At 56.8% G+C, this 15,447-nt stretch overlaps 4 protein-coding genes and 1 non-coding gene across 5 annotated transcripts; 4 read left to right on the top strand and 1 right to left on the bottom strand.

The window, feature by feature from the left end:
• Positions 1-5,856: 5,856 nt before the first annotated feature.
• Positions 5,857-7,059, top strand: SPSK_03429 (mannitol-1-phosphate 5-dehydrogenase; the record flags this gene model as incomplete). Its single annotated transcript, XM_016730267.1, has 1 exon — positions 5,857-7,059. One exon carries the CDS (start codon positions 5,857-5,859, stop codon positions 7,057-7,059), a length of 1,203 nt encoding a protein of 400 aa, XP_016584733.1.
• A 721-nt stretch (positions 7,060-7,780) lies between these two features.
• On the top strand, positions 7,781-7,854 carry SPSK_11289. The gene has a single exon. It is a non-coding gene; the product is annotated as a tRNA-Val (tRNA).
• Positions 7,855-8,801: 947 nt separating this feature from the next.
• On the top strand, positions 8,802-9,788 carry SPSK_03509 (uncharacterized protein; the record flags this gene model as incomplete). Its single annotated transcript, XM_016730347.1, has 1 exon — positions 8,802-9,788. One exon carries the CDS (start codon positions 8,802-8,804, stop codon positions 9,786-9,788), a length of 987 nt encoding a protein of 328 aa, XP_016584732.1.
• Positions 9,789-10,095: 307 nt separating this feature from the next.
• SPSK_03221 (MMP37-like protein) lies at positions 10,096-11,912 on the bottom strand (the record flags this gene model as incomplete). Its single annotated transcript, XM_016730062.1, has 2 exons — positions 10,096-11,781; positions 11,880-11,912. The coding sequence occupies 2 exons, from the start codon at positions 11,910-11,912 to the stop codon at positions 10,096-10,098; spliced, it is 1,719 nt and encodes a 572-aa protein (XP_016584731.1).
• Positions 11,913-12,725: 813 nt separating this feature from the next.
• SPSK_03055 (mitotic spindle assembly checkpoint protein MAD1) lies at positions 12,726-15,347 on the top strand (the record flags this gene model as incomplete). Its single annotated transcript, XM_016729898.1, has 1 exon — positions 12,726-15,347. The coding sequence occupies one exon, from the start codon at positions 12,726-12,728 to the stop codon at positions 15,345-15,347; it is 2,622 nt and encodes an 873-aa protein (XP_016584730.1).
• Positions 15,348-15,447: the final 100 nt, after the last annotated feature.

Genomic DNA, 15,447 nt, shown 5'->3' with positions numbered 1-15,447 from the left:
GGGTGCGGGTGGAGATGGTGAAGATGGGAAGGGTAAGTTTGTCGCTAATAGGATACAGCAGATGGTAGAGGAAACACGCCATGCATATTGACTTGCATTTCATATGTGAGGGGAATACGTCGTCGAGGTGGCATATGAGGAGATGAGACAGAACAGCTGCCGGAGCTGCTTATCCTGTTTATTTCCATTTTGCACGCACCAAATGATAAACTACATGAAAAGGAACACAGGAAACAGGAATCTGAGATTGTCCAGCTGCTAAGGACTGTTAACAACTACCACAAGGTGGAGATAGTCAGTCGGTCGATGCAGGAAAATGTATCAGGCCCTTTCCCTTTCCCACAGTTCGTTATTTGTCCTTTCGAGCTATATTGAAATCCGGTTTCTAGTCCAAGGCATGCTGCACACTCGAAAGAAAGCTGATGTTGTCCTTGGCGAGATACAAGCAATGTACACATAGGAAAACATTTCGCTGGCCAAATAGAGGGACCTTTCAGAAGCGATTAGGTTTGCCATTCTTGGTCTCCCGATCGCAAGGCAATACGCCGTTTTCCGGCGCCACATCAGAAGCAGGCTTCTATATATCTATTGTATTGGGCAACCATAGAGGACCTATATAGGCCAAATGTCCAGGTGCATAATGCCACGAGAACTATAATAGCTGGGTTACGGGACACCGCAGGTTGCCGACGATGGCCACGTCGTTAACGGTTACGAGACGGAGGCAACAAGGGAACGAGCAGAAACAGGCCGGTACACCCGCAGGATACAATTTGTGAGTTTTTCCTCAACCGTGGCCACCTACTCGAACAATAAGTACCGAGAGTACCTCTTGTTCAACATGCCACATGGATCTACATCTCCGCGCGCCCTGATTTCCTTGTGGTGGAGGTTTTCTGGGGTAGTATGGAGCGGTTGACTTTCATCCATCCCCCTTCGGACGGCATTCATTGGTCCTACGTGTACGTCTCTGCTCTGGCCTTGTACTTATATTTTCTATAATTGTTGCCCGTCTTATAATCCTGTGCCCGAGTGCCTGGCATTTCTCCAGAAAGTAAAATCGTCTGTTAAGTAGACAGACATAGCCGTACTCCGTAAATGTCCTCCGCCAGAGACGCATTCTACTTTCCCCAACAAATGTTGATTTTACAGGCAAAACACACGAGTCGGGCGATGCCGGCCCCACAATTTGGACACAGGCAGGGGCAAACCGCGGGTAGATAGAGGATGCACGTATTACACCGCAACCAGCGGCCAAATACAGTGACAGGCCTCCTGCAGCCGTGTCAGGATGCAACGACGCTGCGCCGCTTAGACAAATAGATAAGAGGAATACAAGGAATGCGGAGTTTTCATAGGTGGAGGAGGCCGGCGTATGAAAAGAGAAGAGGCTGCTCAATAGGTTAAAAGTGAGCCGGCACTCCTAAATAGAGTCCTCTCTCCACATAGCCGCAGCAGCGGCACGGAAAGACGGCGGATAGAAAAAAAAAAAGGCAATACTTGCATGTGCAACTGCAGGTGTTCAAAAACGAAACAGGGAGTGAAGCACGAGCAGCGAATTCGTGGACGAGAAAGAGAGTACGAAATGTGGCGAAGCGTGGAAGGAAGGGTTGAGAAGCGCGGCGGCAAAAGGAGAAACTGTAAATACCTCCAGTGACGGAGTGTTTGCCTGCATTGTCCGCCATATTCCTTGGCAGGACGGAGTCAGAAATGGCACAAGAGTAACGCGAAATAAAAAAGGTGTGACTGTTGCCCGGTTCAACGGAGGCTAAACAGCCTGTGGTACGCGAGCCGTTTTCGGGACGAGGCACGGCACGATGGATGTTGGACACACGACGAGATCGGATAACTTTCAGGTCTGTATCGACAGTATCAGTACGGCAGTGTGAGTTTCGAATTTCGATGACTGTTTCGTGGCTGGGCCAGAAGCACCAAAGAGAGCGCCTAATAATTCACGGTTTTATGCCTCACAGTAACAACGACAACGGTAACATATTGACAATAGGCACGTTTAACAAAAAAAAATTTAGAAAAGTAAAAACGCGGACAGATTGTCGGCTTGATGTTCTGATATTCCGGTTCCAAAGCATCCTGGCGAAAATCATGGGCAGTCCACAGAAAATCCACAGAAAATCCACTGTTTGTCGTTGCTTCGCATCCTCATGAGCCTTTTGTATGCAATCCTACACGTCTGCGTGCTTTACTTGTTTTTGTTTTCTCCGTATTGTCTCCATGTCGATCCAGACGGGCTCATCCGTTTTCTCTGGGTCTTTTCCGGGCCTTTTCTGGATCTTTTCTGGGCCAGGTCTACATGTACTTGGTATGTTACAACGGTCTCTAACGTTTTCTCTTCTTTGATTTCTATGGTATCCTTGTTCCGTTTCTTCGTCACGCTGCCGTCTCCGAAAGAAGGACATATCAACTGCAGGACCCTATGTGCGGCGTACGTAGAGAACGGGTTGTATTTCCAAGGCAAGAAATTAAAGAAACGCAAAAGAAAACGCTGGAAGGGCGATCACTGTCTCGGATTCCCTGCAAAAGGCACATGCCATGTCGTGCTGTTTTGCTGTCGTGCAGGGCGCAGATTTCGTGCCGTCCATGTCAAGACCCGTGAAAAGCACATGTTTTTTTATTGTGCGGAAATGCCGTAGTTCGAAACCACGACGCGATATTAAAATCCAAAGTCACAATTCGGCATGTGAAGCGACTTGGATACAGAGAGAAAGAACTACGAAACAAACGAGAGATCGACGCTGCATGGTGATATCTTCTCGCATCCAACGTTGTTTTTCCATGTTGGCAGCTCACCTCGATGGATCTCTTGTTTGGGCTGCGGTGGTAGGACCGAAATAAAATCAAGTTTGTGTAAATTAACTTGTCGTCGTGGCTGTGACACAGTGAGTGGTGTGGTGAGTGGTGAGTGAGACAGGAACAAACACAGGAACTGGGACTTGTTTCAGGGCCGAAAGTTGACAGTTTCAGGGGCGTTGATACGCTATTCTAGCGGACATTTCAGCGGCCAGACGCACACTTCCTGCCCAGTTTTGCCTCCCCCTGGCCGCTTCTGTCATCGCGTGGCGTTTCCCGGAACAAAACGACGACACCGCCGATCAAGGTGTGTTTCTTTCGTCATAGGCTTACAGCAACCCAAGCTCGTTAAGAAACTTTGCAACGTTTCGCCGACATGCTCCGCTGCTCTACAGTCTACGAATACCACTCAGACGCAGCGCGAATTAGCTGGCATGGTGCCAAGACGCAAGGCTTTCGCAGGAGCCCAACAAGCCAACGAAAACAGGGCCAACATTCCGCTGAATCCACCCGGACCAACAAGCATCTGCCTCCCAAAAACGGGAAGAAATACAGGGTTTCTTACTCGCTGTAAGAGGTTCTTATCGGCCAGCCGCGACACAAAAGTGAGCCGAAGGATCGACGCCCCCGGCGGATAAACACGCAAAAGGGGTTTGAAAACGAGAAAAAAACAAATGATCGAAAATCAAAAACCTGGCTTGCTTGCAGACAAGGAGACAAGTGCTCAAGGGTGTCGGGGCTGTTTGTACAACTCGAGCAAAAGAGAGGCTTTTCACTTGTTGCTGCTCCGGCTCGACGTCACTGCCGTCTCTGCCGTTCATTCCGTCTGCCAAGATTCACTCGGCTCGGTTGTATCGTAAAGACAAGCGTGTACTCCGTGTCCCGTCATGTACTGCGTGTACAACATTGTTTGTAGATTGTTGGCTGTGAAAATGCAAGCCGTACATGGCGCGAAAGGCACGTCTCTGGCTTGGCACTCAAGCCTGTATGGCCTTCAAAGAACATTGCAGTGGAAACCCCTGTTCCTACGCATGTAATACGAGGTTGACGTTGTACATGCGATGCTTACAGACACCCACAATGAGAGCAAGGACATGTTATCAAAGAACGCGCGATCGTCAAAGTGGATGAACAGCCACCACAGAAGTGGACGACTGGTGGAGAGACGAGCAGACAGAGGGCCGCAATATTGTAACAAAGCATAGTAGGAAAGGCCAGCGAGTAACGCAACAAGACCTGGTAGGAAAGCATCGTGCGTGAGGCTTTTCACATTCTGTCAAGTCGCCTTTAATGAAACAAAGCGGGATGCCCGTTTGGTTTTCGCATTTGATACTGCTGTTGCCGAGGTGGCCATTCGTCCATCCAAAGCAAGGGCCACATGGGCCAGACGGCCCGGATTGCGAGGCACAGTCCCATTCTATGGCTCATGGCTCTGACGAATTTGCACGACGACGATACAAACGAAACAAAAATACAGCAACCGAACACGGAATCCAGAAAACCGCCGAGCCCACTCACACCCGCACGCATGGGGCAACAAAAAAATCAGAAGGCGAATCAAAAGGGCCGCTTCTGTTGACCAACGGCTCGTCATTATCGTGAGTCGTGGCGATCTTGTTTCTCTATTGCATGCGAAAAGCATCATTGTTTCCCCATTTGCAGCCAGGTCCGTTGCTCAGGTCTTCGTCGACTCCGTCATTCCTACGGTGTAAAGTACACTATGACGCAATGCCTTCTCCTGAAAAAACCAGAAAACAGCGCCGTTTCAACGAAAAGATAGCGGGTGGGGTCGCTGAAAAGGAGGTCGCCCAACAGAGGCTCAAGTGTAGGGCAGGGCGGAAGAAAAAGCAAGAGTGGATCATAGTGGGTCCTCCGGTGCAAGAACCAATCATGGCGCGTGTCAATAGTTGACTTGCGCTGGACAAAGTGAGCGATATGGCGAGGTGCAGGGCAACTGGTTGTTACGGGGCACTGGAAATGGCCTGAAAAGGACGAAACAGTGGGTTATGGGCGGTTTACTAGCGGGGCCCTTTGTGGGTCCCTGCGCCCGTATGTCACTGTAATTGTCCCTTTAGCCCAGTGAGATGATACGCGCTCAGCGAGGGGCAGTGACGAAAGAGGGGGACTGTACAGGGGGATCCACCCAGCAACCCCTCCTCGCGCTCCTCTCCGTGCCGCCAAGGCCCAAAGTGAGTGGCAATGCTGTCAAAAATGCGCTCAAATGGTTCGGCAGGCGCTGCAATGCTATCCACACTGTCGCCACACTGTCCCTTTAGGCCTCTTAGCCAACGACCAAAGATCCGCTAGCCACAGTATGAGGTCGCAACACGCACTAGCCTGCTGCTCGAAACACGCCGGAACAGCGCTATTTCTGCAGGCCGGATACAGCGCACCTCAGCGGTGCATGCTCTGTAAATTTGCCCGCACTTCTCTGTTTTTACGTGTCCAGCCCCGGGTCCCCCCTGTCCTCTTCTGTCCCCTTCCTTTTCGGGAACTGGGCGAAAATACTTACACCAGATTGGCGCACGTTTTCCCTCCCAATTGCTTCCTTCCGTGTTTTGCCTTGTCCTGCCTGCACCCATTACGTCGTCGTCTGTTTTGAAAGCCCACTTTTCTCACGACGTAATTATCCTGGTGTGCTTTCCTTGTTCTCCTGCGTTTGGCACTAAACACGGCTCGCCCTGGCCTGCTAGTGCCTTCCTGGCACGGAGTACGTCCGTATCATGCTGGATCGCTCTTGCTCTGCACGGTACAATGTCGTGGTCGGCCCCATCGCTCCTGCCTCGTCTTTGCCTCTTTGTGTATAAAGATACTCGTCTCGCCCCCTTCTAGTTTTGTTTGTCCTTTCTCTCCCCATTCTCATATCATCAACAGATTCAAAACATTCTCTCCATCCTCCAACATATCATCAGAACATCTTGACGATCGTTCGCCAAACTCCCCATATTATCTCTACATCATCTCTAGCTCATTATCAACAGCCTCTCACCAACCACCACCAACATCACCACCTCATTTCTCTCCCACTCTCACCCACCCAACTTCACAATGGCGTCAAATAGCTCAACGTACTCCAAAAAGGCTGTGCACTTCGGTGCCGGTAATATTGGACGCGGCTTTGTTGCTTGCTTCCTCCACAACTCGGGCTACGAGGTCGTCTTTGCCGATGTCAACGACGCCATCATCAACCAGCTCAACGACAACAAGTCCTACAACGTCTACGAGGTCGGCTCGGACGGCACCTCCGAGACCACCATCACCAACTACCGCGCCATCAACTCCAAGACACACGAGGCTGAGTTAATAGAAGAGATTGCGTCCGCCGACCTCGTCACCTGCTCGGTCGGCCCCAACATCCTGCGCTTCATCGCGCCCGTCATCGCCAAGGGCCTGGACCAGCGCGATGTCGAGGCGCACCCCACGCCCATGGCCGTCATTGCCTGCGAGAACGCCATTGGCGCCACCGACACCCTGGCCGACTTCATCCGGAAAGCCACGCCCGAGGAGCGTCTGGCTGACCACGACACCCGTGCCCGCTACGCCAACTCCGCCATTGACCGCATCGTGCCTGCCCAGGACGCCGATGCCGGCCTGAGTGTCAAGCTCGAGAAGTTCTTTGAGTGGATTGTCGAGCGCCAGCCGTTTGCGCCCCGCGAACCGCCTGCCATCAAGGGCGTCCAGTGGGTCGACAACCTCGCGCCCTACATTGAGCGCAAGCTGTACACGGTCAACACGGGCCACGCCACCGCCGCCTACCACGGCTACAACCGCAAGAAGCGCACTGTCCACGACGCCCTGCAGGACCGCCACATCCACCACCACGTGCACCGCGCGCTGGAGGAGACGGCCAATCTCATCACCGAGAAGCACGGCATTGACCGCGACGTCCAAGAGGCCTACGTCCGCAAGATCGTCTCGCGCATCAGCAACCCCCACCTCGAGGACGCCGTCGAGCGCGTCGGCCGCGCGCCCCTGCGCAAGCTGTCGCGCAAGGAGCGCTTCATCGGCCCCGCGGCCGAGCTGGCCAGCAAGGGCGAGCGCTGCACGTACCTGCTCGAGGCTGCCGAGATGGCGTTCCGCTTCCAAAACGTCGAGGGCGACGACGAGTCCTTCGAGCTGGGCAAGATCATGGCCGCGGAGAAGCCCGAGGCGGTCGTCCGCACCGTGTGCGGCCTGACCGAGAGCGAGGCGCTGTTCCCCATGGTCGTCGATGTTGTTAAGCGCGTCCAGGCCGACTCCATGGACGAGTAAGAAACAGCAGTCGACTAGGCATGATCATGACTTTACTTGTACCACTGGTCTGAGACCATGGCGTTGGATTTCTCTTTCGTTTCTACAACTTTTTTGTCGCTGCCGCGACTTTCACTTTGGGACTGGATTTTTTTATCTTTACGGGAGGACAATTTTGGGTTTGGCTTTTTGAGTGGTTTTTCCCTTGTTTGATTAGGGAACCATGAGCAACGGCATCATTATACCGCGCACTGCATTTTGTCTGCATGCTAGACTTTTTTCTGCTTTCTGCTTTTATCAGCGAATTGACATGACTTGCACTTTTTCTCAACATATTCTCAACATGCATACAAATTCTATCCCTGTACTCCGATCGTACATATGTCTGTTCCCAGTCAGGGGATTTTCCATTGTTCACTAGAGCGTGTCAAGAGGGAGGTACTTAGTAAACCACCAGGCCGCAACAGACAACGAAACAAAGCTAGGACGATTCGTTGGTACCCGTTCTGTTGGTGTCGTGAGTGGCGATTCACACAGAGGAATTACACCGTAGGAAAAGGCGCCCCATAAATTGCAGCCACTCGGAGCGTAGCGTTCAGAATCGATCTCCACGATGGCTTCCCAACACGTCTAGGACTCCGAGGACCTCTTCGAATGCCCGTAAAATCTCTCGCTATCCCCCACCGTCACCGCCATCATATACGCTACCGGCGGCCGGTTTTGACATCAAATTCCCCTCATAGGTCGATTGGTCTAGTTGGTTATGACGACGCCTTAACACGGCGTAGGTCCTCGGTTCGATCCCGAGATCGATCACACCCTTCCTTTTTGGCTGTTTCTTTCAAGACAATCAACATTCGCATTCGTTTTGTAACGTGTTGTTATTTATTTGTTCTTGTTTGTTGTCTTGTCGTCCGTAAATTTATCGTTGGTTTTGCGAAAGCAGCGAAATGGAAATATGTAAACATTGCAAGTAAGAATGCTTCACCTGGATTTATTTTAAAAATCGTCAAAGTCAGAACCAAACAAAAACTTAAAAAAATAAAATAAAATAACATTGAACAAAATAAACCCTTAAAATTGTAATAGTGCAACAACATCCAAGGGTTTTTACAAGGACGTAAATCAAGCAGGACAAGTCGTTTGGTCGGCCCTGTTCAGATATATCCCTGTTCAGATACTTCATACATCGTCACGATAACTAAACTGCTTTTGCCCTTCACTGTAAGATCTGTCAATGGACATATGTTGCCATTTGGATGGAAACGCTTTCAAGCGTGGCAACGGCCACCAGCCAACTGAGGTTCTTACTCCAGGAATTACCACCGAGAGCTGAACAACTGACATCTAATAGTTCAACATCCAGAATGCACCGTTTCTCGTGTTTGCGACATGCGTTGTAGATCTAATAAGCTGACTCTGATGATCTTCATCGGACAAGATGCACATTGCGGCTGCCGCCCGCCCGATACTGCTGCCTAAAGTAGTAGCTAGGGCATCCTCTATAGCACTGAACGGACGCGTACAGACTAAGCTTCAGGGGATTCCAAGTTCATGCAGCCTGGCCAGGGAACGCTTAACGCCCCACGACCGACGCTCAGAGAGCCTATGTGTGATGTTTCGGTTGCACAGTCTTTCTTCGAACAGCACCGACCATTTCGTACAAAAGCCAAAGGATGCCCATTTGTACGTATCTGTAAGAGCGTACATCGTCCCCCACGCTGACCGTCATATTTCCAACTCTACCGTTTCCCCATTCCGCCATGACAAAAGCTACGGTCGCGACGCACGGCGTGCCCAACACCCGCCAGACGGTCATCGACACCGAACATGGTCCTTTCCAGGTCATGGTCTCGTGGCCGCTCGACTGGCACGCCGACGGCACGCCCAAGGACGCTGCGGAGGACGTTGCGGCCGTCCCCGTCATTTTCGTCCTCGACGGCAACGCCTACTTTCTGTCGGCCACCGACATTGCGCGGCGGCAGCAGTTTGAGGCCAAGAGAAAGTCCATCATCGTGGCCATCGGCTACCCCGACGCAGAGACGGAGACGGTGTACGTGCCCGCGCGGCGGTCGTTTGACCTCACGCCGCCCGCCAAGAAGGGCCTGCCGCAATGGCCCGTCAAGGACGCGGACGGCCGCGAGGTGACGGATGGTGACGGCCACCCCGTGTACATGAAGCTGGGCGGCGCGGCGACGTTCCACGCGACCCTGGTCGACGTCGTCATCCCGCTGCTGTCGCGCGAGCTGCTGCCGTCGCTGCCCGCGTGGGACCGGCTGGCGACGCGCGTGCTGTCGGGCCACTCGTTTGGCGGGCTGTTCACGCTGTACGCGCTGTTTACGAGCCCGGGGCTGTTTGACGTCTACATGGCGGCAAGCCCGTCGATTTGGTTCAACGACGAGTCGATTGTGGCGGAGCAAGAAGCCGCGTTCCTCGGCCAGCCACCGCCGGCGGCGGCTGACGGGCGGCAAAAGCCCGTGCTGTACCTCAACTCGGGCACGGGCGAAGAGCTCGACGTGTTCCCCAAGCCGGACGACACGGACGCGACGTTCAAGGCGCGGCAGGACTTTTTGGCGGAGAAGCACATGTGCACAAACACGCGGGCCATGGCGGCGCGGCTGCAAAAGACGGAGCACTTTGCCGACGTGTGGCTGCAAGAGTTTACGTACGAGGACCACATGAGCGCGGCGGTCGTGGCGCTGCAACGGGGCATGAACAAGCTGCACCGCGAGTGGTGGGTGGGCAAATAAAAAAAAAAAACAGGCGGCGGGCTTTTGTATTTTGAAAAAGCAAATGTTGTAGTCGCTACCATAGTCTACTCTGAATGTATAGGAACAGGATTCCCCGCCATGCCTCGCCCCGTGTAGGATGCCGTCCGTCTTTCCCTTCTGTCAACAAAAGAAACTGTGCATTGGTGCACTGGTGTGCCGTGTAGATGCTTTGTGCGGTGCAGTTTGCCGGGTGTACAAAAGAGAACATAAAAGAAAAGGAAAACGAATGACAGCTATGGCAGCGGTTGAGCTGCCGATATGTACAGGTTTTGGTCATGAGGGCAGGTTACGCCTTCTTTCCCGAGTCCTTGGAAGTCTCCGACGATGCATCGGTCGACTTCTCCGTCGACGTCTCGGACGCACCGTCTGCAGACGCGGGCTTGGACGCCGTGTTGGCCTCTGGCTCGTGCGCCGTCTTCTTGCCCTGCCGGAACTTGGCCATCTTCTCGCCCATGTACCGCAGCGACCGACCCACGCCGGACGTCAGCACGCCCTTGAGGCTCTGCGACGTGCTCGGCCAGTTGATGGTCTGCCGGATGACGTGGCGCACGTGTTTGCGCAGCGTGGCCGGGTCGTCGTCGTCGACGATGCGGCGCTCAAAGTCGGTCGCCTGCTGGCGCCGGAACCCGCCGCCGGCGGCCGCGTCGTCCTCGTCGCGCGTCCGGGCCATCATGCGGTCAAACTCGCCGCGCGGGATGGCAAACTGCTTCTGGTACTGAAAGTACAGGCGCTCGCGGAACGCCTTGGGCAGGCGGCGCACCATGTTGCCGCGGCGCACGGGGTCCATGTCCTGGGCGAGCTGCAGGTTGGCGTCGGCGTCGTCGAGCCAGCCGCGCTGGGTGCAGCGGCTGTCGTTGAACTGGGCGTTGGGCAGGGTGTCGATGAGCGGCGCGTAGAGGCGGCGGAAGTTGCTCATGTTGTGGTCGACAATGTTGGCGACCTTGTGCGGGTTCTCGGTGGGCAGGCGCATGCGCGGGTCGCCCAGGTACGAGATGGCGGCGATGGTGCTGTAGAGCTCGCGCTCGGTAAACGCGGGCGGCAGCAGCAGGAGGGCCGTGCGCAGCGCCGACAGCAGGTTGATCTGGTTGGCGAGGCGGACGCGCGCGTCGTCGCGCAGGATCTTGACGGGCTTGTGCAGGCGGCCGGCCAGGTACAGCGTCTGCCACTCGCTCAGGTCGGCGCAGAGCGTGTCGAGGTTGACGACGCCGTACTTGACGAGGATGCCGTTGACGACCACGTACGGGTTGAAGTAGACGCCCGCGCCCACGCTGTCCTGGACGTACGACACGGCGCCGGAGCCGAGCGCCCCCAGCGCGCTGTAGTGCGCGCGGTGCTGGTGCAGGTTGAGGCTGTGCCAGTGCTGCGTGAAGGTGACGCCAAAGATAAAGTCAATCATCTTGGGCGAGCCGTCCTGGGCGCGCTGCACGGCCAAGGGCGCTTTGGGGTGGATGGCCTTGATCTCGGCCTCGGTGGGCACGCGGCCGTTGGGCGCGCTCTGGGGGAAGACGCCCGACCCGTACGCAAAGGCATAGCGGATGGGCGCGCGGAACTGCCACAAAATCTGCCGCAGCGCTTCCTTAAACTCGTCGTTGATGATCATGTGCTGGTTCACGCCGAAATTGGTGTGCGGCAGCTCCGAGAACTTTTCAATGTTGAAGTTGGGGTTCTCTTCCCAGTCCTCGGCAGACGACGGCGGTGTACTCGAGGACGATGTTGAGGCTGTGGATATGGAGGACGTCGGGGTGGTGGAGGAAGAAGACGACGGAACAGCGGCTTCCGCACGGTCTTCGCTCTGCGGAGGAGTGGTGTCTCTTGACGCGTTCGAGGCAAGGCGGACATGTGTGAATCGGGGGTAGATGGGGCTGTGGCCGTGCCGTGGCCGGCGGAGAACGGAGCTGTTGTGGACAAGGCGCTGGTCGCAGAGGCACGGGAAACGGGAATTCCGCAATGGCGCGGCATTGGTACCGGCGTTCTGCGGGTAGACGTTAGCAGGACAATGGAGACACAAGACACAAGCCACGAAGACGGCGCAGCCTTAAGCGACCACGAGATAATGTCAAGGGAACGGACCAAGACGCGCAGCCCTGCCGTCGCGGAGCGCATGATGGCAGATGTCGATTTCGTCGCTGGCTGCGCTATGCCGGAAATGAAGCTATTCGCACAGAGGCAGGAGAAGAGGGAAGAGGATGTCCAGGAACGTCAAAGTCAACAGTGGTCGGGAGCTGCCTCAGCTGCAGCAGGTTTGCCAAAGGTCAAGAGCCATACGCCATAGTGGGGAGTGAGCGAGAGAGCGACAAGGCGAACCGAGAATCCGAGCATCGAATAGCGCCAGAGGGAGCTTTTTTGTGTGAAGCTGCGAGGTTCCACTTGTAACCATTCTGCCCGCTATACACACTGTCTGAAACAGCCCCTCGCCCAGAAAAACAGCAGAAGAGAGCTAGCGTCTTAGTGCGTTTAGTCGCTCAGTGGAGCTATTTGTTATTTGAGTGTATCCAGTTTCGTCAACTTTTGCATTGTCCACGCAACTGGAGGCAAAGACTGGGAGCATACAGAAAACACAGCGATCGTGATCAGAGACGCCTAATGTCTTCCATCCCAACGAAACGATATCCTTCCAACAGAGTGAATGCAACCGGCCGAGATTTGATGCTTTCTTTGTCATTGACCAACAGCCCCACTCGAAACAGTGACACGTGACCAGTTTCATACAAAATTATGGGTCCCTTCTTACTGGGCCGCACGCGGAAGCGCTTCTCTTGTTAGCTGCAGGCGCTCTAGACGCGTTTTGATCATCACCTTCAACACTGCCCAGTCACTCGCTGCTCCTGTACGCCCACACCGCACCACGACGGCGTCCAACAACACGACGACACGTCTACGAGGTGGGAGACACGCGTCCGGTCAACAAAACGAAAGATGAGTCCCGTCGGCGGACCAGGAGGCAACAGACAGCCGGTCGCGCAAGGCGGCGTCAACGGCGACGGCAGCGGCAGCCGAGCGCATTTACGGACAGCCAGCAGCAGCGGACTCGCGAGATCACACGGCACGACGCAGTCGGCGCGCGAGAGGCTGGGTCTGTCACGACCCACGCAACAACGCACCACGCCTCAACAGCAACAGCGCGCCCCACAAAATCAACAACGTCAACAACACCAACAAAACACACCCTCGCGGCCCTCGTCCAGACACAGCGCCATCCCCGACACCCAGTCGGTCGGCGCCCCGACCTCGTCGTACCGGGCCACCTCGCATGAGAGCAGCAAGGAAAACATGGCGCCGCCCGACGCCGAAGAGTACGAGCTGCAGCGGCGGCGCATCGAAGAGCTCAAGGCCGAGGTGGGCACGCTGCAGTACCAAGTCAACACGTTTGAGCAGGAAAAGGAAATGGCGCGGCTGCAGCACGACACGGAGCTGAGGGACGCGCGGCGCAAGGCCGAGGACGACTTCAAGCAGCGGCAGGCGGCCGAGGCCGAGCGCGGCGCGGCCGACCGCAAGATGGCCGCGCTGCACGAGGAGCTGGAGGCGGCGCGCGGCGACCAGGACGCGCGGCAGCGAGACCTCGAGCAGAAGGTGCGGGCGGCGCAGGACGAGGCGCGGGCCCTGCAGGAGCAGCTCGACGACCTAAGCGTTGCCAAGGAGGACGCGGCGCGCATGGGCGAGCGGCGGGCCGTGGACCTCCAGGAGCAGTTGGCGACGGCACAGCGCCGCCTGCAGGAAGCCGCGCAGGAGGCCGCGGCCCGCGACGCGGCCCTGCAGCAGGCCCAGCAGCAGCTGGTCGCGCGCGATGCCCAGACGGGCCAGCTCGAGGCCGAGGTGCTGCGGCTCAAAGCCCAGACGGGCGATGCGGCGACCATGGAGATCATCCGGCGCGAGCTCAAGGACCAGGTCAACCACATCCGCGCCCTCGAGGCCACCAACCGCGACCAGCTGACCGAGCTGCGGCACCTGCGGCAGGCGCACAAGGCGGTTGAGGTCGTCGAGGAGGAGAAGCGGTCGCTGCTGCGGAAGCTGGAGAGCGCGCGCGCCCTCGAGCAGGAGCTCCACGAAGAGCGCATGCAGCGGCAGCGGCTCGAGACCGAACGGCGGGCCTGGGCGGCGTACCTGCAGACGGAAACCGAACACAGCATGGACGGCGCGTCGTCGAGCGAGTTTGACTCGCCCGAGGCCGTGGCCAAGGCGTTGATGGAGGCGCGGTACCGCACGGCCGAGCTGACGGAGAAGATTGGCGCGCTGGAGCCCGAGATGGCCCAGCGGGATGCCGACATCCGCGCACTGGAGATGCAGAAGAAGGAGCTGGCTGCCGAGGTGGAGCGCCTCAAGGCAGCGCGTGCGTCCTCTGGAGGCGACGGCACACCCTCGTTTGGCACACCCACACTTGTGAATGCCAGCACCAACGCCAACACCAACGCCAACGAAACCAAGCTTCGGGCCCGTCTCGAGCGCCAGCGCGCCCTTGCCGTCAAGGAAGTCGAGTATCTGCGCGCCCAGCTCAAGGCGTTCGACACCGAGGACATGACCTTCCACCCGGGTCAATTTGACCAGCAAAAGGCCGACCGCATTCAGCAGCTGGAGGAGCTCGTCGACAAGTACCGCGCCGAGGCCGAGGGCCTGCACAGGGACCTTGCATCGCTGGAGGCGTCTGGCGGGCCCGCTGCGGCCGCTGCCCAGATCGCCGGCACCAAGCGGTCGTGGACCGACGGCGGCAGCAGCAGCGGCAGTGGTGCGAACGGCACGGCGGGCAGCGACGAAGACGCCCAGGTCGGCCAGCTGGTGCGCAAGACGCGCAAGCTGCAGGACGAGCTGTCCGCGGCCCAGACGGCGCACCGCGTGCTCGAGACGGAGCTGGCCGTCACCCGAGAGCAGCTCGCGGCCGAGAAGCAGGCGGCCGGGGTGCGCGTGCTCGCGCTGCGGTCCAACCCGACGTCCGACTTTGAGGCCGTCAAGCGGTCCACGCTCGCGGCCCTGAAGCAGGAGAACGCCGAGCTGCTCGCCCACATCCAGAGTCATGCGGCTGCTGGCACGGCTGCTCAGAAAGCGCTCAAGAGCGGTGCGCGGGCGCCCCTGTCGGCCCTCCCTCCACCGTCAACGGCAGCGCCCCCGTTTACGACCGTCCCCATGTCGGTGCTCGCCGCCGCCCAGCGCGAGATCGCCGACGCGCAAGCTGAGACGGCGTCTGCGCAAAAGGCCAGCCGCCGGCTCAAGGAGGTCTGGGCGGCCAAGTCGGCCGAGTTCAAGGAGGCCGTCGAGAGCACCCTGGGCTGGCACGTCACCTTCATTCCCAACGGCAAGATGCGCGTCGAGAGCGTGTACTACCCGAGCCTCAGTGCCGATGAGAACGAAAACAGCATCGTCTTTGACGGCGAGCGGGGCACCATGAAGGTCGGCGGCGGCCCGCGGAGCGCGTTTGCGCAGCGGATCGACGACCAGATCCGGTTCTGGGTGCGGGAGAAGGGCTGCATCCCCGGGTTCTTGGCGGCCCTGACGCTCGAGTTTTGCGAAGAGCAGACGCGGACGTCGACCGTGACGACGGGACGATAAGACACGTGGGAGAGTAGCCATGTGGGATTGTAACTGGTAATTGCATGTTTTGTTCGAATGGCGTCATGTTTCGGGCGAAGCGAACCGGCCGGGGGTTGGC

The sequence above is a fragment of the Sporothrix schenckii genome, assembly GCF_000961545.1.
Source record: "Sporothrix schenckii 1099-18 chromosome Unknown Cont47, whole genome shotgun sequence".
NCBI lineage: Eukaryota > Fungi > Ascomycota > Sordariomycetes > Ophiostomatales > Ophiostomataceae > Sporothrix > Sporothrix schenckii.
The sequence above is the reverse complement of the archived record's forward strand: the minus strand, read 5'-3'. Positions and strand labels throughout refer to the sequence as shown.